The 23,853-nt window shown below is 39.5% G+C and overlaps 1 protein-coding gene across 1 annotated transcript; it reads right to left on the bottom strand.

The window, feature by feature from the left end:
- Nucleotides 1-23: 23 nt before the first annotated feature.
- Nucleotides 24-18,074, bottom strand: si:ch211-183d21.1. Its single transcript, XM_044177957.1, has 12 exons — nt 17,885-18,074; nt 16,255-17,116; nt 15,846-16,026; nt 14,722-14,861; nt 9,789-10,354; nt 8,969-9,242; nt 8,592-8,787; nt 6,909-7,093; nt 6,438-6,533; nt 5,608-5,772; nt 3,866-3,959; nt 24-2,260 (listed from the first exon to the last, which is right to left on the bottom strand). Exons 2-12 carry the CDS (start codon nt 17,075-17,077, stop codon nt 2,197-2,199), a joined length of 2,784 nt encoding a protein of 927 aa, XP_044033892.1. The 5' UTR covers nt 17,078-17,116; nt 17,885-18,074; the 3' UTR covers nt 24-2,196.
- Between the last annotated feature and the right edge of the window lie 5,779 nt (nt 18,075-23,853).

Genomic DNA, 23,853 nt, shown 5'->3' with positions numbered 1-23,853 from the left:
AGAAAAACAACAGTACAACTTAATTGTACATCTGTGGAAGTATTTTCATTCAAACCTGATACATGTGCATGGCATTGGAAAATGGGAAAATAAGCTGGAAGGAAAACACAGGAAAGAAAGCTTTTAAATTATGATCTGGGTTTGCAGATGATACAGAGTTTTCTTTCCAATGTTTTCTGTGACATCTTCTGCTGTAGACCATGATTATTTACTGTATGTACACAGAATTTTAGTGCCCAGTAAAGGATTTGTGAGTTTTTCTTACAGTTGTGTTAGATTTGAATGCTGGTGCTCCTGATCTGTGAATATGCAACTGAGGTTAAACAACCACATGTTCTTTGTTCAGCCATATACTTCTTTCCCACTTCTTATGATTGTTGTCAGTGCACTGTAAATACAGTATATATAGGGATGAATGTGATTCTCATGTTAAACAAGTGCTCTGAGCATTAGTGTACATAGTCAACACATTTGCATGTCAATATATTATTTGGGCTATAATATTGAGGTGCAAACTCCTTCTGCTTTTTGTTTAAAACTTTCTACATGTACCATTTTACACAAAACCTAAAAATATAGACGTTTACAAAACAGACATTTTATGAACATTACATAACATAATTTCAAGGGGCAAAACATCATATTTGCTCACGTTGAAAGCTAAAAAAAAAAGGCCTTAATTTATATGATTTTGCTGATTTTCCATCTAGTTTCTTTTTTTAAATAGTTGAACTTGCTGTAAAACAATGGGCTTAATTTTATTTGACAGAGGTGCATTAATAAATGTGAATATTGGGAAATTAGAACTGAGGAAAATCGTACAGAGGAGGAAAATCACCAAGGTAATTAAAACAAACTAATTCTGTGCACCACAGCAGATGAGTAAGGCAACATAACAAGGTAAGCAGCACATCAACTATATTAAAAATGGAGCATATCCAAGCTTATACGTTTATTTCATGGCGCTTTATATGGCGGAAATTTTATGATTACTTTAGGAATCTATTTAAAAAGTGGAATCAAACTAACTACTAACAGAATTATCAGAATATTTCACTTTTTCACTGAACCCTGTTAGTTTCTGTATTTCTACAATAAGTTATCATTTCAGACTGCCGCTAACTGCTACCCCCCGAGAATACTAACATCATATCTATAGTATTTACACTTATGGCTGCAGCAGAGATGGCTGTACGTTCCCTCTAATAAATGAGGAATCAGTGGTTCAAATAACACACAAGTAAAAGGCACAGTAGAGGTTACTGAGCCACTAAGAAAAACACAAGCGGAACATAAAATAGCTCTGATTTTCTTAACACCAAGCAATCTCTCATTTCTAAAAACAAATACTCATCAATACTCTTCATTCAAGAAATTACTTCAACATCAGTCTCTCACATTCCTTTTTCTAATTTTCAATCAAGAAAATGTAAACAGTGTGCTTTAGGTAAGCATACAAAAGTGGTTACAGACACTCATCACAAGTTAGCTAGACATTCACATTTAAAAGACAATCAAGCCCTTTGAGTGACTAGAGTCTAAAATGGACTATTACAGCATGTAGCAGGAAAACAAAGCAGGAAGGTGACCATTTTGAAATATAAATGTGAGCTTAACAAATATTATCTTGGTTATAAAGTCTGTTGTTAAAACACTGTAGTGCCAGCTGAGAATGTGATGAAGATTCCTGCATAAATCAAAAGCATGGTTGTTTAAATTTTTAAATTTAAATTTCCACAGTAACATGAACAAGTCAACAAAAATGACCATTTAGGACTCAAGTATTTTTTTTTTAAATCCTCCCTTTTATCTTCCTTTTCCTTTGAAAGTAGTAACCAGCACTGATAGGCAAAGGTTGTACATTGACCTTTAGAAAAATATGTTATCTTTATGTTTTTAAATGCAACTCATGGGTTGCCTGATTTGATGCCTTAAGTGTCACCGGTGCCATGAAATATCACATGCCACACACTGGATGCAACCACACTCTTAACAGACAACTATTAGCCATTTCATTAGTGATCTCCCATAGACACACAGAAGGACGCTTGTGGTGGCATTCGTTTCAAAACAACCGCACGATCAGTTACGTACAGGTAAAATTAACCTCTGACCCCCGTCTCTCGCTGTCTCTGCTGAAGTCCTCCCACGCACACGAGCACTTCCAGATGCAAACACAGTGATTCAAAGCCTGGATTATAGATCCGACAGTCCCTCTGCGTGTTCACTCAGCTCCATGGTGTAATAGTCCAGAGGACGCCTGAGAATAGAGAGAACAACATTAACATACATAATTGAGCCTTAATGCCTTCAGAATCTACACAGTGAAATTACACTACAGCTTCCAGTCACTCACATTCAAAGTATTTCAGGAGTAATTTATTGATAGTTAAGTTTAGAATTAACCTTTTGATTGTCCCCACTCTGCCCTCAACCTATCTTATCTACTACCACTACTTCGCTCTGTGATTTGCTGCATTTCCCAGAATGACTTTCAACAACCTCCAGAGGACTGTCGTGAACTTTCTGTATTTATTTCTGAGTTGCACACTCAGGTGCAGAGAGTGATAGGGATTAGCATTAAGGCCAAGCCAAGTGTGGGAGTAAGATGTTAGGGTTGGTGAAGGAATCTCTCAACCATAGACTATGTTCTACGTTAGTGTAAAATCATAATAATAGAAAGAAGGTCTTGCTCTTTAATTATGAGCTACAGTCTGACACCAAAACCTCACATTTACTGCTGACATTTCACACTTTTGGAAAATGATGTGCTATTCTACAAGACTGAACTGTGCCAGAAATATGGATAAAATACAGCACCTCTAAAGCTCACTAACTGACATGTTGTATCTTGTTTGTTTTAATCTGTACAAAAACCGAAGCCTAAAAACTACAAATTGTCTGTTTGTGTTTTACAGGGGAGTTGTGTCAGACTCTTTCTTGGTCTGGACTAGTAACTTCCTGGAGTCTCGGCTGGTTGCTAGGCAACTACTCAGAGCCAAACAATAGTCCGACATTTTTTGTTCAGATTTGTTCAGCCTCGCCTTTTCTTCGTGCTTCCAGTCTTTATGCTATGCTAAGCTAAGCTAAGTAGTTTCATAAGCTGTAGTTTCATATTTACCATACAGACATGAGAGTGGGCTCAATCTTCTCAACTAACTCAGAAACCAAATAAATATATTAAATATGAATATGTTGCACATTTCTCATTACACTGTATATTCTGCATATGCTAATGTTATTATGACAGCAGTACCACTATTTTATACTATATTCATACTGAAATATTTCACTATATTAGATTTTCACACTTACAAGTACGTAGGTCATTTTCACTCCTCATATCAACAGTTGTAAGTATCTTTAGTGACAGCTCTAATGTAATCTATCATGGTTGTAGTCCATGTTCTTTCCCTAATACTTCAACGCCCCTGCAGGCTGGTGCTTTTTCATTTCCTCCTCTAACAATTTAGACTTTTGCAACCCCAAAAGAAAAAGGCACAAATTGATTGTGACTTCTCTTTATATATTTTCTTAAAAGCCTTATCTGAGGATCTATCACTGTGGATCAGGGAGGAATAAAGGCAATGACCTATGTGAATGAGAAACAAAAGAAACACATCTGCGAGACTCCCAACATTGGAGCTAAATGAGCATAACTAACTCTTAATTACACACATTTATTTTTAAATCCTATTCACAACACTCATTCACTGTGTAATCAAAAGAAGCATTACAAGTCAAAGGGTTAAACAAATATTAATAATCTGGCTTTGTGAAGATTCCCAGCAAACCAGCATCAGTGTGCACATCCAGCAGAGAAGAAAGAGATAAGGAGAGCAATGCAAATAATAAGAGTCCTCACCTCCTCCTATAGAAATATGTGAACAGAGCAGCTCCTAGTCCCAGCAGCAGGAGCACTGCTACTATCAGCCCTATTTGTAACCCCAGGGCAGACGCTAGGAGAGAATCAAATACAAACTCAGTTACACTTTCTGAACAAGTTAATATGTTTAAACACAATTCAAACATCCCGATGAAACTTTAAAGCAGCAACAGATTTAGTTTCCTTTAGATTCTACAAGCATATGTAAGGTTTAATGCATAGAAAGCCAGGCGTCTTTGCAAAATGGACCTGACGGGATGCATTCTATGCTACAGATAATTTGAGCTGCGAGCACAGACTATTACTCCATGTAGCAGACTCACATTGCAACAGTGAGTATCATAGAAATCCTCTCATCCAAAGACTTGAATTATGTGTTCCTGAAAAAGCTTTGCCTCATTACATTTTCACTTTGTAGTATTAGTCACATATTTCACCTTAAAATGCCTGCTACATCCTACCCTCCTACCGCCTTGTGTGTTTGAGACCAAACTAAGCACGTAATAATTTTATTCTTTTTAATGAAATATGTTTTAACATCTCAGGATAAGTGGTGTATTCCAGATTTATTGACTGTTGACTGTTAACTATGCTTGTTATTTCAACATTTAAAGCCACAAGAGTACTCCTTGAGAAGCTACTTTGTCAGCAATACAACAGAGGAGCAACTGGCGTATCTGTTTACAGCGTAGCCACGCAAACTCGCCTTAATTGGCCCTTTTCCATGACGCATTAGTGCGATCTGATTTTATGTTGCACATGGCGTAAGTAGTTTTGATTTCATGAAAATCTTAAGGATTATAACTTTAAGTACTTCCAGGTCATTTTGACACTCCATGTAACAGACTCAGAGTGCAGCAGTGTATATAACAGCAAGTCAGCATTTGTCACAGAAAGGCTTAAATTATGTTAACCTAATTTTCTTTTTGCCCCATTATATATTTTTCATGTCCCTGCTTACGTGAGCCATAACTTGTGTAAGGAGGTGGAATTTCCCCCGACATAAGAGTGCTTTCAATGTATAGTAATTGTTGAAAGAGCAAGGACATCTATTTCACTTTAAAAAGAGTCATTCAAAGTGGAATTCATTTGGCTTAGAAGAATGTCAGAATCAGAAATAAGAGTTGTATTTCTTACATGAAAAGTCCTATATAACAAGGCTTTATAATTATCTGCAGCCTGTTATTATTCTACATGTTGTTATGAAACATCTTGTCTTCTATGGCTCCACAGTATGACGCACAGTGATGAGATCTCTACCTAGGAATATACTTTCCAACAAACACACTGTACCGGCTGCACCAACTTTGGATGAGATCCTAATGATCATGATGATGATGATGATGTTACCAAAAGTCGATCCCTTATTTTGTTACCAGGGCATGTCTAGATGCAGATTTCGTATATATATATGAAATCTACAATTTATGAGATACTTTTGACACATTGGAGAGAGGATTCACCACCAAGGGTTGGAGGCTGCCATGCTCGGTTTTATTCGGGGGTGTTTTAAGACCCCAGAGACCATACTGAGAAGGTTGAACAGGGGGTTTTCAAAGCAGACTATAGACTGTTAATACATTGATTTAGCTGATATGTATCTGTTTTGTTTTTGAGGTGATGATGAACTAGCTGCGACACCTTGCATTTTAAGCATAAACCGACTGTGTAGGCTTTGTTGTGCTGGGGAGCAGGTGTTATGTTGTCAAAATGGTGCTAACCTGTGCTTGTATAACGGTCCATGGTTGGAGCAGAGCAGACGTCTCCCTGAGCAGATGAAGGATTCATGTGTGATGTCTGGATGATGAGGGCCTTCTGATGGTTCGACAGCGCCTGGATGTTCCCCCACACTCGCAGCCACCCAGACACACAGGAAAAGTTGGCTCCTTGAACACGAACAGACAGACAAATGCTTCATTATCTACATATAAAAGTGTTCAGGGCGTGCTTTAGCTTGGTAGATATATACATTCTGTAAATGGGAAACAGGAGATGGGAGTTTACATTTGAAGAGCACAATTCATGTTATTTAATGTATATGATATATATGCAGGATGTGATGATGGCAAGGAAATAGCCACGCCCGAGCCTGTCTATCTCTAAATGACTTCCTTCTGTAAGAAGACTTCCAGAGCTGGAAGTGGTTGCGGGCATTGCTAAAGCAGTGCTCCTGAGTCCTGCTCATCTCCTGTGAGTTGCTACATTATTACACTGGTGCTTTATTATTAGGATATATATTTATACTTTATATTTCATAAGTCAAATGCACCTTCTTACACCACTACACTCTCAGTAAAAATAAACCCGGACTCAACTGTAATGGTGTGTTCCTGCAACATAACTACATACACAACCTACATCACTGTATTGATTGTTAGGAGCCAAGTTCTTCACCAGAACCAATGAAGTCAGTGGTCTGTAATTATTTTCACTGACATCCTTTAAACAAACACACAGTTTTTCCAAAGCTCAGGGATGAGCCAGTCATTTCTTACATTACAAATCAGCCAAATGTGACAGTTTCAATTTATACTGAGCGCAAGTGCCTCACCTCGAAGATACAAGGCAGAGATGCCACAGTGACACCTCTGCTCCAGGTAGTCGGCCACCTCAGCGACCCTCTTCCCCTGGATTAGACCACTGCAGTCTGGGACAAACAGAGAAGAGGATGTCAGCTTCTATGAAGGCCTATTTACTGTGTTCTGACCATGAGAGAGACTCAGAGAGCCAATTCAGACAAAAAAGTTCAGTTTTACATTAATTCCCAACTTTAAGGTTTTATCTTCATTGCTTTAATTTTCTTTTCTTTTTTTCTAAAGCCAAAGAAGAAGGTACAGATAGGAAACATGGGGAGAGAGAAAGAGGAGCGTGGCATGGAAAGGTCTCCAGCTGGGTTCAAACCAGGGCAAATCAAATTTGCCTCAATGAGCTTTACAATCTGTGCAACATTTGATACCCTCGATCCTTAGATCATATTTTATTCAGTTTCACATTTTAGTTTTCTTAAGTTATGATGCCTCACCTCCTGACTGCTCCTGCCAGACACTGGATAGGGGTCCGAGGCAAAGGTCAATGTCACTTGAGAAGGCGGAGCTCGGACAGAGGTTGGTGCTGTGAGGTGTGGGCGAGGAGCTTGTCCAGGAGGCGGGGCTCCTCACCTCACAGCATGAACACCGGCTGAGCGAAACAGGGCCATCTTCCACTGACCTGCACATGCACGCAACAATACATGTATGAATACACATTTATATATACAGTAGTAATAAGGATGATAAAGTAAAAAAAAAAAAAAAGCGAGTCTACCTAGAATGACATAAAAATTTCTTGTATGCAAATACTGTATGGACAAATCCGCCTTGTGTTCTCATGAGTTGCAGCGACTGTAGAAATCCCAGGTTTCCCCCAGGAAATTGGTTAGTGGAGATGGTAGGTGTGTATTCAATTCTTATGACGTTAATGGAGGCAGCCAAGCCTGCATACAACCAGTGAAAAACCCTTGAATCCTATGAAACTATTTTAGCGTACTAGGCCTTTTTCACTGAGGACATTTGGACATGTCACAGTAGAAAAAACACAGGTGTAAATAATACAAGTAATAATGGCTGGATTCCATTTAGTGGCTTCAATTTCAGGGTCCTGGTACTGCGCATGCCGACCGTCATGGCTTCCTTGAATAGTACGGAGCCATCGTTAATGTTATTAGTAACACCTGTGCTTTTCCTACAATGATAAGTAAAAATGTCTGCTGTGAAAAAGGCCTATTAATATGCAACACACTGTCAATAACTGGTCATATCAGCTTCCTGTTGTGCTATTAAAGGCCTGAACAACATAGCAGGGTTTTATAAAGTCGCCTAAAAAAACACAACTCCCGTGTTGGATTTTTTGACCCGCGATTCTGTTTTCACAGCATCAGGTGAGCCGCGTGTGGAGGAGGCTTGTTGTTAATGACGTCGCCTATCGAATCAATGAAAACCAATGTGGCACCGACTGACATCAGCACCAACAGGTGCACTTACAAGCTTTTACAAAACAACGGCATAAGTAGGCCTACATAAACAGGAGACTCTCTCTCTCTCTCTCTGTTTCTCTGCAGAGCATGTGCGACTGTAAGGAGACTGCACGGGTGGGGTAGAGCGAGGCGAGATTGTGGGTGAGGTTCTAATGCTGCAGCTTGTTCTCTGGGGGGAATCCATGCTTTGACCGGGTGCAGCCATACTTCATTGTGACGCGCAGGTGCATGATATGCAAAATGACGTATGTCCGTAATGGATGACGTCGATGAATCGTCCCAGCCCTACTCCTTTGTATTGCCACTTTACTGTGAAGTATACACAGTTTAAGAAGTGTCAGAATTCTGTGAGATATTTCGATAGAACATTGGCTGGTTAGTAGGTGGGCTGTTTTATTTGTTTTGATCCAGTCTTCTCAGCTTAACCTGCCCTTCTTTTGCAGCGTAGCATACGTTGCCATGATAATCTTTCCTGGTTAAAAGAGAACCAGCTGTGATCAAAAAACCATGGTCCTTTCATTAGGTTCTTAGTCTGTTGGTGGCCTTGACCCAATTAAGAGAATTACATAAAGGCCTTTAAATGACATTTTCAATGTCAGATTATAGCCTTAATTGGGTTTAAGACTTATCATTACTGCAAAAGTTCACACACATTCTCAGTGCTTCATGCTGTTGGGTTTTTTCTGAGTTTACCTGAGAGCTGGAATCACTTGTCTCCCTCTGGTGGTAGACAGAGAGGAGAGCAGCTGCTGGTTTTCACTGAACACAAGCACATCTCTGAGACTGGAGTTGGTCAGAGCAGTGCCAGCTCTACAGACACTGAACAGGTCATAGCACAGGACTACTGCTCCTCGTACCGGCACCTTGGAGCCCTCCGGGAAAGTCTGATCTATGCAGGAGAGAGAGGAAGTGAAGGAGTATAGAGAGAGATGGTGGGAATGGGTACAAAAGAAGAAAAAGACAACGAGAATGTGGGAGAGAGACTGTTATTAAGAAAGATATAGGAAATCTTTTGTTTCATTTCCAACAGTCGTCTATCTCTAAACAACAAGATCTCCTACTGCCCTCACCTGCTCCAGTGACATTTCCAACGATGTAAAATCCATCCTGGTCGATAGATCCGGTCAAAGGAAGGGCAATGACAGTCCCACTGCGCTCCTGGTCAAACACAGTGAGCACCAGGCCCCGCAGGTCTGTCATGGGGGGCCCATGCAGCTCCACAAAGGCCCGCTGCTGGCTGTGATTGGTCCAATGGCCACTAGCCACCTCACTGATGACCACACCCTCTGGGGCTGGAGGGGGACGGGGGCAGCTGTTCTCTCTCAGAGGGGTGGGTGGAGCCACCTGTAGTGATTGATGCATGTCATACATTTCTGATTTTAACGATATTTCCAATAAGGATACGTCTGCATTAATTTAAATATTAGTGAAATAAGAGACATCTGCCCAAAAACTAGCCAAATATTTAAAAGGAATAGCTCAACAATTTGTGAAATAATTTTTACACTTCAGTTTGTGTACAACAAATGAGATATAATGTGTTAATTAGAGTGTTTTAGAGGTGCTAGTAAGTCGAGTTTGTTCAGCGTTTGGACAGAGCCAGTCTTTGTGCTAAGCTAAGCTAACTGGCTGCTGGCTGTAGCTTCATATTTAGGGTACAGATATTGGAGTGGTGTCGATATTTTCACCTAACTCTCAGCAAAAAAGCGAATAAGCAAATTTCCCAAAATGGCGTAGTATTCCTTTAATTACTGTTATTTGTATTCATTAGAAATCAGCATTTGTCTTCTTTGTTTTCAACAATGTTGTGTTTCTGCCATTTGTATTAGCCTCTGAGCTAAACTGTTTAATTTCAGCATGCCCTGTGAAACCTTAGCCCTTTGTACTCACTGAAAAAGCAGACAGGTCATAGGGGTAAAGGCCTCTACAGCGGCTGAGGGCCTCATCACCGGGCAGAACCTCTGGATCCTCCAGCAGAGGCAGCTGTCCTGGGGTCAGAGCTTTACTCAGCTCCTGCGCCTCCTTATCTGATCCTCTCTGCCGGTACACGACTGCGTCCAGCAGGCCTTTGGTGGGGATCCCCCTTTGTGTGGCTGATGGTGGGCCAAATGGGCTGCGATAGAGTGCCACAGCATCTGGTCCATTCTGGATGGTATTAGGGGGCAGGCGGAGTGATGGAGCTGGCACCAACCTGTCACTGCCCAGCAGAAAGTAGCCCTTAGAAGTGGTGAAGTGTCCACTTAGGCTGATCTCCCTGTAGGGTCTGTTGTTGTGTGCACTGAACAGTAGTATCCAGATGCTCTGCAGGGAGACCCGGCGTCCCGATGGGTGCCAAAGCTCGATGTACTCGCCGTCCTCAGCTGCGCCAGGTGTATCAGTGTTCAGCTCATTGATCAGGAAGTCACTGTTCCCCCAGGGTGGGAGGTGAGGCGGTGAATCTGTACCTCCTGGAATAACTAAAGCATAAAGGAAGGTATTAATTAGCTGCTGTTAAAGGAATAGTTTAACTTTACTTCACTTGGGGTTTTGTATGGATTGAAGAACATGTAACAAAGAGCTTTACAAATGCTGGTAGGCAGATTTTGTTACCTTTGGACATTACCAGGCTAGCTGCTTCCATTCTTTGTGCTAAGCTAGCTAGCTAACTAGACAGATATGAGAGTGGTATCAGTTTTCTTATTGGCAAGAAGGCAAATAAGCTTATTTCACAAAAGGTCTAACCTTTTCTTTAATTGCTTTACATGTTTATTTAAACAACTCATTACTGAAGAGATTAATTTTGCTTCAAGAAAGTACTAGTGTAATTTAGTTATATTCTATTCATTACTGTCTTATGGAGACCTCTTGATGACATTTGTGGGAAAAAAGTATTGCGTGGAAAATCATCCGTCTGACCCTTTAGCTGAGGCCTATTTAAATCTATCTTCCCAAGGTATTCAATATCCACAATATCCATAATCTCTCCATTAGAGAATACAGTGGAACTAACTGGTTGTGTGTCATGTGTAATGAGAGATATATGATTTATATAAACCAATGAATATTCTTTACTGAGTCTACCAACTAACACATTTCCTACTTTGCCACAGTTTGACAGCATGTTCAAGTCGAGTGAGAACAATTTTGTAAATGTTTTATGATTCTGTGTCTTGAGCTAATTTTTTGTTGTTTTGAGACAGGAAAAAACAAGCCCCGAGCCAAATCCACAGGGATTTGTTGAGATAATGGAAGATTGCTTTTCCATTTATTTCACGTTTACTACATTAACACAATACCTAGCAGAAGGCAACAGATGGCAGTGTTGCATAATGATGTTGCATACAACTGATATCTCAGATATATTAACTTAATATTAATATTAAGTTAATATAATAATTTGTTAGTTATGAGAAGATGAAAGACTGTAAGGCACTTTATTGTCATTTTTGATGAGGAGAAAGAAGCTTAGGCCATTGGAATAAAGTTAAATACAAATACATTGGCTGCACGCAATAAGCCAACAAATGTACTCAGTTTATAGTAAGATTGGCACTGGAGCGCATTGCTTTCATACTAATGAAACAATAATAGCCTACACATTCAGCAGCAAGAGAAAGCAAGAACACTGATTCAGTGACATAGGTTAGGCTTATATGGCTAAAAGGTTAAAGGAATACTTCACATTTTGGCATGTATGCTTATATGATTTCTTGCCAAGAAAGAGAGTACATTGTAACTCCCTGTTGCCCAGATGAGGTGGGTGTTCCAGCTGCCTTGAACTCATATAGTTTCTCCTAAAATAAGTGAAAGCCTTATAAGACTGTAAGATGAAACGATAAAACAGAATATAGACAAGCTAGACGAGACGTGACTATAGTGATGTTTCACTACAGAATATTTGAGTCTCACACAAAAACTTCTTTATATTTTTATGTCAGATGATTATAACAGAAAACTGGACCTAAATTCTCAAGTCAGACAAATGTGTTCTGACGTCTGTCTTCTTAAAAGTCAAACTGGATAGGGAGATTTAAACCTGACTGGATGTTTAAATCTGGGGTATAAATTTGCCGCTATAGAATGGTACAGGCTTGTTTACTGCTATTTATGTGGTGACCTTTTTTGGCGCCGTTCTTTGACAGAGGTGCTGAAATTCAAAGGATAATTCCAGTTGGCTCTTATTCTTGTATTTTCTCAAATACAAAGAGCAGGGCAATTCCCACAAAATCGGTCTCTGACTGAAGTACTGCTGGTTAAAGTTGAACCAACAGCCTTTTACTTTGGCTAAGGTTTGTTTAAAACCAGTCTTATTTTGGTGTAACCCAGGGCAGGGCTGACATCTCATGCATAATATTGTAATAAATAAAGATCAGAATCAGAATTGATCCACCCAGCCAGACACAGGCGACCCACTCAGAGATTGTACTTTAGTACACATGTCCTATTATAAAGTCTTATTGCAGTTTATAAGGATCTTGAGGTTCAAAGATCTTCCTTGACCTTGGAAAAAGCAGTTGAGGAAACAGTCTCACCACAAGGTCCATTTAGTAGCTGTTCTGGAGCTTTCAATCATATGATCTTCATAACGACGTTGCTTTATCTTAATAATCGTATTTTAACAATCTTATTTTGCTGCTGGAAAATATACAGTTTGTAACCTTATTTAGGTGACTTATTTTTCACTGTTGATTTTTGACAAATCTAGCTGCACCCTACAATATTTAACTTATGATCTGTTCAAGGGATGCGAAAGGAGTCCACATGGTAAACCACAGGTTTTCCTCAACTTCAATATTTGTGAAAGCACAACTGATTTCTCAAAAAAACAAGAAGCAACATTCCCCACCAACTCTCAGTTCTTTAATTTGCAATACTTGTTCCAGTGATGTAGCTTTTTTCCCCAGATACTCAACTGGTTAATGATAAAATCTATAACTTCCCCGAGATCGGCATCCTGTCAGTGTTTTTGAGGATGTGCATTCTGAGTAGACAAATTACTCTACGGTTCCCAGTCTACCTGAAAGTATCCATGTTGGCATGCATATACATGTAGCTTCTTATGCCACATGTGTCAAGTATACAACAAGTAACACCAGTCTCTCCATGAAGATGAGTCATCCTAATTTTCTCACGGCCACACGTTATCTCGCTCTCACACGTTATTAGGTCATGGCCATGATTTAATGATGTTGTTCCCACGCATCATTAAATCAGATGAGAGAGAGATTAGACAGATGAGACAAAGGTTGCCATGTGACATGTTTTTCAGGTATTATTTCCTTCTCTTGGTGGGTGATTTATAGTTACCAGAGCACAGTGTAATGCATACACCTATTTAAAAGCATTTAAGTTGAGCAGAATTAAGTAACAATAAAACAGATACTATCTAATTCTAATCTATTTTACATTTCAAAACACAATCTGTGGAACTAATGGCAGGTTAATAACTTTCAATGAAGGGCATATAGGTCAATAATAATGTAAATCTCTGGTGTTTTTAATGTTGGGGGAAACTGGACAGATGGTGCGAACTTAAAGCAATAACAGGTAGTTTTAACAAACTGATATGTTTTAATATTTGGCTAGATTATATGTGTGAGATTCTGACATGTTATCTCACTCATTTATGAAGTGCCATTGAATATTTGCTAATAAACTGTGAGGAGCTCAAGCATCCAATCAATTGCACAATGTCTGGATTAGGTGGGATTTACTACTACCTGTCAATCACACATGCGCTTCTTATTCCCTTCCTTACTACCTATAAACTGTAGAGAGAAAGCAAAAATATGTTTTTGCAGTAAAACATATTAGTAACAAGTTGCTTGAGCTGGCAAAATATGTGCCTGGCTACCTGGCCTAAATGATATTGATTTTTTAACACTTGGAAACAGAGAAGTATCTGTAATATAGGTGACCTGTATATGATTGGGAACTTTTCCTCATTTGCACAGTTACGAGCTGTTAACAATATGCCTGCATCAAGTTTTTTCAGATATTTACAAAATCGAGACTATGTCAGGAAAAATATGCCTAACTTTGAAATCCTGGACGAGCATGAGTCCGTGGAGGCAAAAAATAAATTTGATCCTGTTACTCGCGGGGTGGTTTCCCTTTTTTTTTTTTTTTAATCAGATCCTACATAACAGAGCTCTGTTGAACACAGCAGGACTTCAACACAAGTGGGCAGACGAGCTGAATGTAGAAATAAAAGATGAGGTCTGTTTAAAGAGTATACATGATCGGTCAATGTCAGAGAGTCTTTTATACAGTTTAAAACATTACACAGACTCTGAAAAAATGGCTGTTTTGTTTGGAATTGTGATTGCAATAAGTATATCTTGTGAGTGTGGAAAATTGACCCAAGTATGATTTGTGGTTGAGAGAAATGGCAAACACATTACATATGGAGAGACTGAGATTTTATAATGAAGATAGAGGAGGTGTGTTCGATAAGATCAGGGACCCTGTAGTGAAATTTTTTCAGGGTAAGGACTAATGTGTTGTGTCCAGTGTAAAACACCTTGCTGTGTATATTCCTTATTTATTTTTTTACTATGTATATACACTTTGGTACTTTTTACAGAAAAACTGCTTTGCATTTAATTTAATCATGACTGTGGTTATTGTTATTACCTAGGATGTACTGTGTTCCTTTGTGTTTTTTTTTCTCTTCTTCTGTTTGTTCATATTCCCGCTATGCTCTCAAAAAATAATAAACACAAAAAAAAAGTGCCTGGCTAAAAAGGTGTTTTTGTTTTTTTCAGAGTTAACTAAATCTCATACAAACATACAAAGCTTAATAATGCTGAGCATCTATTATAAATTCAAAAGTCACACTCACCAATACTGTGAGGGCAGATCTTTGGCCAGGGGCACTGGTTGGGCTGTCCAGGAGTTTGCGGGGCCTCCCAGAAGACACTAGGATCTCTGGCCCAGGTGGCCACACCACAGCGACTCAAACAGAAGCCTCCCTCTCTCAAACTGACAAAATAATGAAATCATTAAGAAACAACACCCTTACAAATTGACCCTTATTTTGAAGGGTTATAATATTGCACTTGGTTAGTGTTGAATGACACATTCATATTTTGCAGTGGGCAAACACTGTACTGTACTGTATATATATATATAAAAATAAATAGTGGCAAGGTAAAACGTCCTTTAAGAGGCATTTAGTAAATGTGTTCACAACTATTTCATGGATTGTAATGGAATTTGGTACAGATATCCTTGGTGCCCAAAAGATGAACTGTAATAACTTTATGCGATCCTCTGACCTTTCCTGTAGCACCTGAACACCTGAAAAACTATCGACACTTTGTGTTTACTGCTAATTAGCAAATGTTACCATGCTAACATGCTAAACTAAGATGGTGAACATGGTAGACATTAAACCTGCTAATCTTCAGAATGCTAGCACTGTCACTGTAGGCATGTTAGCATGCTGATGTTAGCATTTTGCTAAAAGCACTATTGAGTACAGTGTCAGAGAGCCGCTAGTGTGTCTGTAAACCCTTAGTCTTGTTGCATAATGCTCAATTTTTATCAGAGCGGTGCAAATTAAACTTGCTGGTCAAATTTGAGTATTGTTCTGCAAATATCTATTTAAGTGTCTTTGAGTCAGTGTGAGTGAGAGCCTACTTGTGACTACTATTCTACAGGGATGACACACGCCAAACAGGAAAAAATGTATCAGTGAAAAGGAACAGTGGTTACAAGCTGACCCTTTCCCCCACTGAATGAACCACGTTTAACAGAATGTGTTTCACAACATTTGAAACTATGGCCTCAAAAATAACCACTGAACATTACTAAGACATCTGACAGTCACACCAAAAACACATCATGAGCTTCACCAAACTGGTATTGATTCTTTCCACTTCTTGTATGTACTGTAGTCAAATTGGGGTGGTTTTACTTTTGTAAGTTAAAGGAGTGGGAAACTCTCAACTATCAGTGTCTTACCTGTTGCTGAGTTGGTAGGGCTGTCTGCCTGGGATGAGAGTCTCTGTGAGGTTGGCACTCGGCTTGTTTCCAGGTCCAGCAAACACAAATGCATCTAGAGGCTGTATCTGGCTCAGCGGACTGCCCGCAGGGAAGTCTGAGGCTCTGCCACTGTAAATAGCCACTGCCCCAGACTCATCTCCTGAGAAGAAATCAACAGGAACAAAGAATTTACAATAAAACGAAAATGAATGAATGAATGAAAATTTATCAAAACACACTATAGCTCTACATAGCTTCCACATGTGAAACGTGATGAACTAAAAAGCTCAAACAAACTAGCCATCATATGACGAAACACTTATAGTGTGGGTAAATTGCATTATCCAAAGCATTAGAGCAAGATCATGACAACCCACAGCACACTGACCTTTCATGTACTTCTTCTCTATGGTCATGGAGATCAACCCATTCCTGGAGGTGTTCACACGCACGTCCACACTCACACTGACCCTATCCGTTTTCCCATCCAACACTACCAGCACCAGAGGACCTGCAGCTGGATCCTCTGTTAGCTCCACAAGCCCATCCACCTGCCCTCCTCCCAGCTTCAGCTCAGTAATGACAGGAATGGTTGCTGGGGCGGCAGGCGGGGTGCAGTTATTCCTCTGACCTGGCGAGGGTGCGGATACCTGAAAGCCCCAGCGATCTTCGGACAGCAGGCACCTCTCAATTGACTCGTCCCCCTCGAGTGCCGTTTCATCCTCTACAAAGGCTGGTTCCCCGGGTGTCAGCGTTTCAGCCAGGAACTCTGCGCCCCCAGTACGGCGAGTCATGTACACGACAGCGTCCACCAGCCCGAAGGCCGAGACGTTCATCTTCTCATTGTAGCGAGCAGCAGATGTGTGGTAGAGGACGATGGCGTCTGGGCCATTCTGGACTGTGTTGGGAGGCAGGAGAATGGCAGGTTTGGGCAGCATATCCACCGAGCCCACCAGGAAGAATCCTCTGTCATCTGTGCTGTGGCCTTTCAGGTCCAGCACCTTGTAGGCTATGTTTCCGTTCCCATTATAGAACACAAGGGTGTAGCCATCCAGTGAAGCCCGTTGTCCACTGGTGTGATACAACTCCACAAACTCAGTGGTGTCCAGTCTGGGGTTGTCGGCGTTGATCTCGCTGATGATGAGGCAGGGGTCACCACTGACTGCCACCACCAGGCAGAGACAAGCCACACAGGCCAAACTCACCACCATGATTTACAGCTTCTCTGAAATACCTGCACAGATGAGCTTCTGCAAAAAAAAAAAAAAAAGATGACCAGTTGCATTCCTCAGTAAAATAAAGTAACTGAGTGAGTGTTAATACTGCGGTTCTGGTGATTTTATTTAAGGACAACACAACTGAAACACAATCTGAGCCACAGAAAAAGCTACTGTGTAAGAAGCCTGTTCACAGTACTGTGATCATATCTTATGTTTACTACTTGCAGACCAGATTCCCTAGAGGAGAAACCTCATAATATCATGAATGAGTCTTCTATGAGTCTATTTTTTGTGCATGGTGACACTGGGAGTGCACGTCTTCTGCATGAGTCATGTAATGTTGCGAAACACACTGACATAGAATATGGAAACTTTGGTACTTTGGAAAGTGTGAATTGCTTCAGCTTTGAATAAATGGAATTATGTAACTAAATGGACAGATAATGTAAAATAAATTGGAGCTGTGTAATTTTTCAGGATCAAGTCAACAATATGATGCAATTTACCAATCCCATTTCATCCCTAAATCACTCGCAAAGTCGTCACAGCTTTAACGCTTAAATAATGACTACATTAGTTTACACGACAGTCACTCTCTTTAAACCACGCTGAGACAAAAAGAAGACGTCTTTGAGATGAAGGAAGAGTTCTGCCCTGAAATTATCTCCCATCTCACGACAGTTATTCCAGTCACGGTCAGGCTGCTATGCATGCATCTTTCCGTCGAGAAAAAAAAAAGCCTGTCACTCTGCTTTCTCTCAGTGCCACACAAGGTCCTAAAAAGGCTTCGTGACTTACTGTATTTTCTTGGTCCTTGTCGGCCAGGTGTCGCTTGTTGCACCGTCGAAACCTCTCAGTTGAATGTAAAATCGTCACCCGTCGGAAGTAATTTTGGTAAAGTTTTGTTTTCTGCCCTTCGCCGCTCCCTTCATTCACAAAGCAGCACTTTCTCCCCCCGGACTGTGGGCGGTCAGACTGACTGAGGGGGATGATGCCTGCCAGGGAAGCTCTCCTTTTTTTCTTTTTTTTACGGCTCAGTTCACCATTCAGCCAACCACAGCTGAAGATAAAACACCAGTAAACCCAGCGAAACCTAATGCTTGTAGAGTTAAAAAAGGAGGGTTAAGTGTAACCCCCAGTCGGTTTGACACTGTACAAAATGTATTTATACTGTGAAACTCTGGTAATTTATGTTTTTAGAGCAAAGTAATACCATGGCCTTGAGTTCATCCCAGGAAGCCTTGTAAGAGACCTGAAGGGGGCCCCTGACCCCACTTTGTGAAATAGGGGAGAGCGGGTTCAGTTGTAACACTTCAATAACAGGTTTCAGGTTTAGGTTTAGTTTACTGTAACTGTAATGTGCAAAACCACAGCACTGTAAGTTTCTATAAGAATATTATATTATATATAAGTTTACCAAAATAAAAGTACTATTATGTATAATGCAATAATGTCAGTCTAAACTCACTGCAGATCCTACAGAAGCATCTCTGGCTGAGAATATTATAATGATGTTTCATTAGGGCATGTTAAACTCAGGCTTAGAAGTTTTCTAAATATAAATATCAATTGACTAAATAGAGTAAATAGACTTTTTAGGGTTACTAACATATTTCCTAGAAGAGGGCTAATATCTTGAGCGCCTTGATTTATGCGTTTCTTGAGAATTAGAAGAATGTGTAACAAATGTTTCAATATGTTGCCACACTTGAACAAACCTAAAAGACATCAAGGTTATTGTGAAACTTCCTCCTGCACACTTCTGGTCGGATTCATCTGACATGTTGCTCTTCCAATGGAATTGTTTCATGTAAAATTGACGACAGCAAATGTGGTTTCAAGGACATTGTTGTTCTGCATTTCTGAGTCAATAGGCACACAGTTTCATTTCTTCTTCCTGTAGAGACAGTATCAAAAAATATAGCCACATGGTTAGTGTGTGGTCAGGGAGTTTACAATATGTTGAAAGAGTAAAAAGTCCGATTTTCATTCATTCATTTATGTATTTATTTCATTTTGTTGAATTACCGGTAATTAGCGTACCACACTTTAAATGAGGTAGTCTATGATTAAACTCTTACATACTGTACATCTTATTCATTTTCATAATTCATCTCTTCATTCTCTCTATTCTCAATGTAAAATAATTTGTTTGTTAATAATAGTATGTTTATATTCAATCATTTTACCAAGGTACCAATGATCATACAGTGCAACTGAAACTCTCTCATGATGGCGTGAATTATGAAAATTCAGCATCTGAGTTAGTACACATATTATTGTCGGGGTGCAGCTGGAAACTAATAAATTATCAATACTGTAATATTAAGTTTAACATAGTCTTGGATTTGGGTTATCATAAAACTTTATTATAGCTTCAATGTTGTTTTTTTCTTGCTCTCTAAAAATTTAACTTCTGCAATTTTCTGAATTTAATTGACTGTGAAATGAAGATTACAAGTGACTCTTTCTTTTTGTTGTGTCTAAATGTCTTCTGAAAGACATATCTCCAAAATATGGTCTACTTATTGATAGCTTGGTATTTGGCTAAAAAGAAATAGCAAAAAAAAAAAAACGTTGATTTTGTCCATATCAACACTATGTTGTGGTCTCAGGTTAGGGTAGAGATAATGTTTAGTCTGAGCTAAGTCGTTAGCCATTTGAAGTGGTTATTCGAGTATATTTTCAGCAGCTGATTGTTCATTCAGATATCTAAATTAGAATCAATATTCAAACGGTATAACAAAGTTCCTCTGTTGTGGAGAAACTGTCACAAGAAAGAGGTGATGTGAGTTGCCACATCAAAGGAACTGAAAATATTGTACTTTAATCTAATGTAAATGAACAAGCTTTCTAGTCTGTGTCAGAGGTTATTTGTAACGCAGACTGCTAATATCCAAGACAAGATCACATGTGTTCACTGTGGCATGTTTATACGGACGGCCTGTTAGTTTTTGAATGGATTTTAAGGTTTTGTTGATCATTTTGAAGGCCAGGGTTGGTCTGTGAACTAGATATTTCTGTGAAACTTTTGAGCTCAGACCTGATGTCCACAATATTTTTATCACAACCTGCTTAGGGAATTTAATCTGACTACATCAGTATTTCTTTTTAAAAGTTAACAGTAGTGCATACAACTCTCATTTATAGACCTCTTTTAGTGAATCGCCCTTTACCCTTTGTGTTGTTATCAAGTTTTTACATTGCTTTTTATTGTTCATGATGTTTTTCATGTTGGTTTTCATTTACTCCTCATGTTGTATACTGTGTATTTAAAAGTGGTATGCAAAATAAATAACTTTTGGACTTGCAGGTTAAAGCCTTTTTTCATGTTTGCAGTCTTATATACCATCATGTACGTGTATGTCTTAAAATCACAAAAACAACCGATATTTTCACATTGAGGCCACCATACTGATCTTCACATGATATTAGCCACTCTATCGTAAACAATATTTAGAAAGTGAGAAGATAGGTGAGAAAGAAGTTGTTTTTAGTGTCAGAAAAAAGTCCCAATGAAAACTTACAATATGTACTCTCTAAAAGAAAGTGGAGACCGTGCAAGTCAGAGTGTATCACAAATTAGAAATGTGTCACATTTTGTATGCTTGTCATTCTTCATGAAATAGAGATTTAAGCTTGAGCACATTTTGAAAACAGGCATCTCTGATGTCGCTTCATCAGTAACAGCCAAACTCTGATATTATCTACTTTGTTTTTCCAGCCTTTGGTAATACAGTCTCTTTTGAAATGTTGTGTGAATTACTTTAATGCCTCTTAGCACCACAAGATGGCCCTATAAGCATGGGGGTATGTTTTATCTGATGTATTGCAGGCTTGTGGACAAAATCAAACAGTTGGGGAAAAAAGGCAAAAATGCCTCTAATAAGTGAGATGTCCTGTGGTGAAACTGTTCATAGGTGATTCTGCCTGTACAGGAAGGTCTTTCTCTGATATTCTGGTGAACCAATGTGGTGTTCACTCGTGTTTGTGTGTTGCTATTTGACGTGACTGGGTATATTTTGACACAGAAAAAAGGTCAGCTGAAATGTTAATGATGTACACATTTTGTTCATGGTGTGTGTATGAAGTTGGCACAGCAGTGCGAGCAGGTATTGCAACATTTCAATTGAATTTCTGTCAAAACGCTGCTCGCTTTTCAAGAGTCAACAACCCGTTGACAAGGTACATCTAATTCATTTGGCTGGTTTGTTTTGATGACTCACTACTTAGATGTCGTTTCATCTGACTCATCACTGGTTGTGCTGCTTGTGGCTCTTCCCGCAGATAATGTGGAAAGATGGTATGCTCAGTGTAACATAGGAGATCAACTTAATTAATTTGAAGATTTAATATCGGACCATCGGTCAACCAGAATCATTAGTAAGACAATCAGAGTTTCATTTAATACTTATATGTAACTGAGCAGAAGGTGAATAGAATCCACCTCAGCTCACAGACTATTAATCAACAGTGACATAGCTTGATTATGCCAATTCAGTGAAATACAAATCAAATGAAGTGATAGTTCAGAAGTTTACATAGTAGAGTTAGCAGTTCAATATGATTGCAAAGCTGTTTCTGGATATCTGAACAGACCCTGGATCCACTGTTTTCTTTGGTTTATCATTTATCAGGATAATACAAAGCCACTCAAAGTAATCCAAATCTGCATGGCAGCGGTGTAAAATACAGCAGGATGCACATTTGATCTCAGACAAATGTGCTGTCATGTCACTTGTTTGACTGCAATGCAGAGTGTGACTCTTGCGATTGGATGTTAGTGTTGAGTAATTTTTGTTGGAAGTGAAGACAGCCAGCATCATCCCTGACTCAATCATCAGATGGATTTCAGGAGCAGCAGTAGCAGGCTTGGGAGGATATTTTCACCCACTGGGAATATGGGGCCAACTTCTAGACATATCAAATACTGCAAATACAGCAAGCGCAGTCAAATAAAACCACAGAACATCCTGCCCCAGACCTCACGTGGAAGACCACCTACAGGCTAAAATCTTTGCATATTACATTGCAGTATTGCAAAATCAGAATATTTCCAATCACATTGTGGCATGAAGTTCTGCTTGGATGCAGATTGATTAACCTGAGGGACGTTTAGATTTTTTTCATATATCCACTACAAATACAGAACACAAACTACTGTACTCATATTTGTGACTCCATTTTTGATGGCTTTTGTATTTGAACTTCATTTGAACAATAACACATTTCCTTTAGGGGGTTCCTCAGGGGAATTATTCTAAACCTTTGTCCTTTTTCAAGCCAGTTAGTGAATAGTTAACAATTAAGAGAGGCAAGGTTTCTTATTGACAGCAAAAAACTCAAGGCTCATTATAGATGTATAGCTATTCTTGACATTTCAGCTCACAAATGGCATGCATTCTCTTGAAGGCTTTAAGAATTAAAAGATAAGGTTAGGGTTTATTCAACTTTTTTGTATTGTCAGCACATCCCATGAAAAGAACAAAACCAACAATGTGTTCTCCAATGTGGGCACAGCTGGGCACTGTAGCTTTTAGCAAACAGGAGCAAACAGTGCATTTTCTGGGAACTATTTTCTGCAGTTGATGAATACACATTTGGTGTATTAGTGACTATTAACAACATCAGGAGCAGACTTGTGGGGCTGACTCAAAACAAACTACAGTGCCCATGTTCAACGTAAAGAAGGAAGCTGGAGAGAAGTGCAACAATCTGTTTCATTGATGTGTTTTTAATAGTTTTGGTCAACAGCGGAGCTCTATTGCACAGCGGAATAAGCTATATCAGGCTTTTGCTACACAGAAAATACTTGTTAGTAGGATCAATTCATTGTTGGTTTTGGTCTTTTAATGGGCGATAAGAAAAAACATAGAACATCACCAGACTTGGTGCCAACTTGCTGCTTCAGGTGACCTGGGCCTTGGCAACCTGGCCTGACATGACGTCATCAATGGCCTTTTGTATGATCTTTTGTTCGTCCTGTGTATAAATACACAATGCCCTATCTGTAGCTATCTCACACCAAAAATTGCTTTGCATGCTGCTGACCCTAAAAGCTTCCCAGTGTGCCTCAAGCTAATTTTTACCCCTCATTAGCCTGGACAGACATGAAAACTGGGACGCTGTGAGGACAAAGCAGGTTTGTATATACATCCACCACAGGAAAGCATGGGACAATTCAGTGCAGAGGGCCATGTTAACTGGAGTGTTTGTACACTACAGTTCTCAGTGACAATTTAATGACAATTAATTATGTGATAAGAAAGGGCAGCAATGCATCACAGAGATTCACATCTGACTGTGTAGAAGTAGTTCCACCTATATGTGGCGATACGTGATTGCATGCATGTGCACGGTCTAACCAGGAGGTGAGGGCAGGGTTTGACTTTGATGAATAATGTGGGAAGGTCTGTTTTCTCTTCTCTCTCTCTCGCCTTTCCTTCCTCTCTGTCTTGCAGGCACAGAGGAAGCTTTCTAAAGCTTCTCCTTTTTTTTCAAGGAAGCACCCAAAGAACCTTATCAGCATTCAACATGCATCACCAGCTCACTGCATCCAATCACATGCGCTTACCATACAGAGTGTATGTTTGTGTGTGTGTGTGTGTCTGTGTGATGGAAGGTGACAGGCAGAGACAGGCAGGGAGAATCCCTTTGTGTTCCCTGTGAATCTCCAAGGTTATGTACAGGCACTTGTGAACAGATCCGAAACAAGCACTATGTGTGACGTGGAGATGATGTTTCAGGTCAAAGTGTGGGATTAGGAT

The sequence above is a fragment of the Siniperca chuatsi genome, linkage group LG20 (genome assembly GCF_020085105.1).
Source record: "Siniperca chuatsi isolate FFG_IHB_CAS linkage group LG20, ASM2008510v1, whole genome shotgun sequence".
Lineage (NCBI taxonomy): Eukaryota > Metazoa > Chordata > Actinopteri > Centrarchiformes > Sinipercidae > Siniperca > Siniperca chuatsi.
The sequence above is the reverse complement of the archived record's forward strand: the minus strand, read 5'-3'. Positions and strand labels throughout refer to the sequence as shown.

Coding starts and splice junctions, on each gene's coding strand:
- si:ch211-183d21.1 (XM_044177957.1), bottom strand. CDS start 17,077: ATGGTGGTGAGTTTGGCCTGTGTGGCTTGTCTCTGCCTGGTGGTGGCA. Junction 16,027..16,254: donor AGAGAAGAAGTACATGAAAG/GTCAGTGTGCTG, acceptor ATTTCTTCTCAG/GAGATGAGTCTGGGGCAGTG. Junction 9,243..9,788: donor ATGACCTGTCTGCTTTTTCA/GTGAGTACAAAG, acceptor CAATCACTACAG/GTGGCTCCACCCACCCCTCT.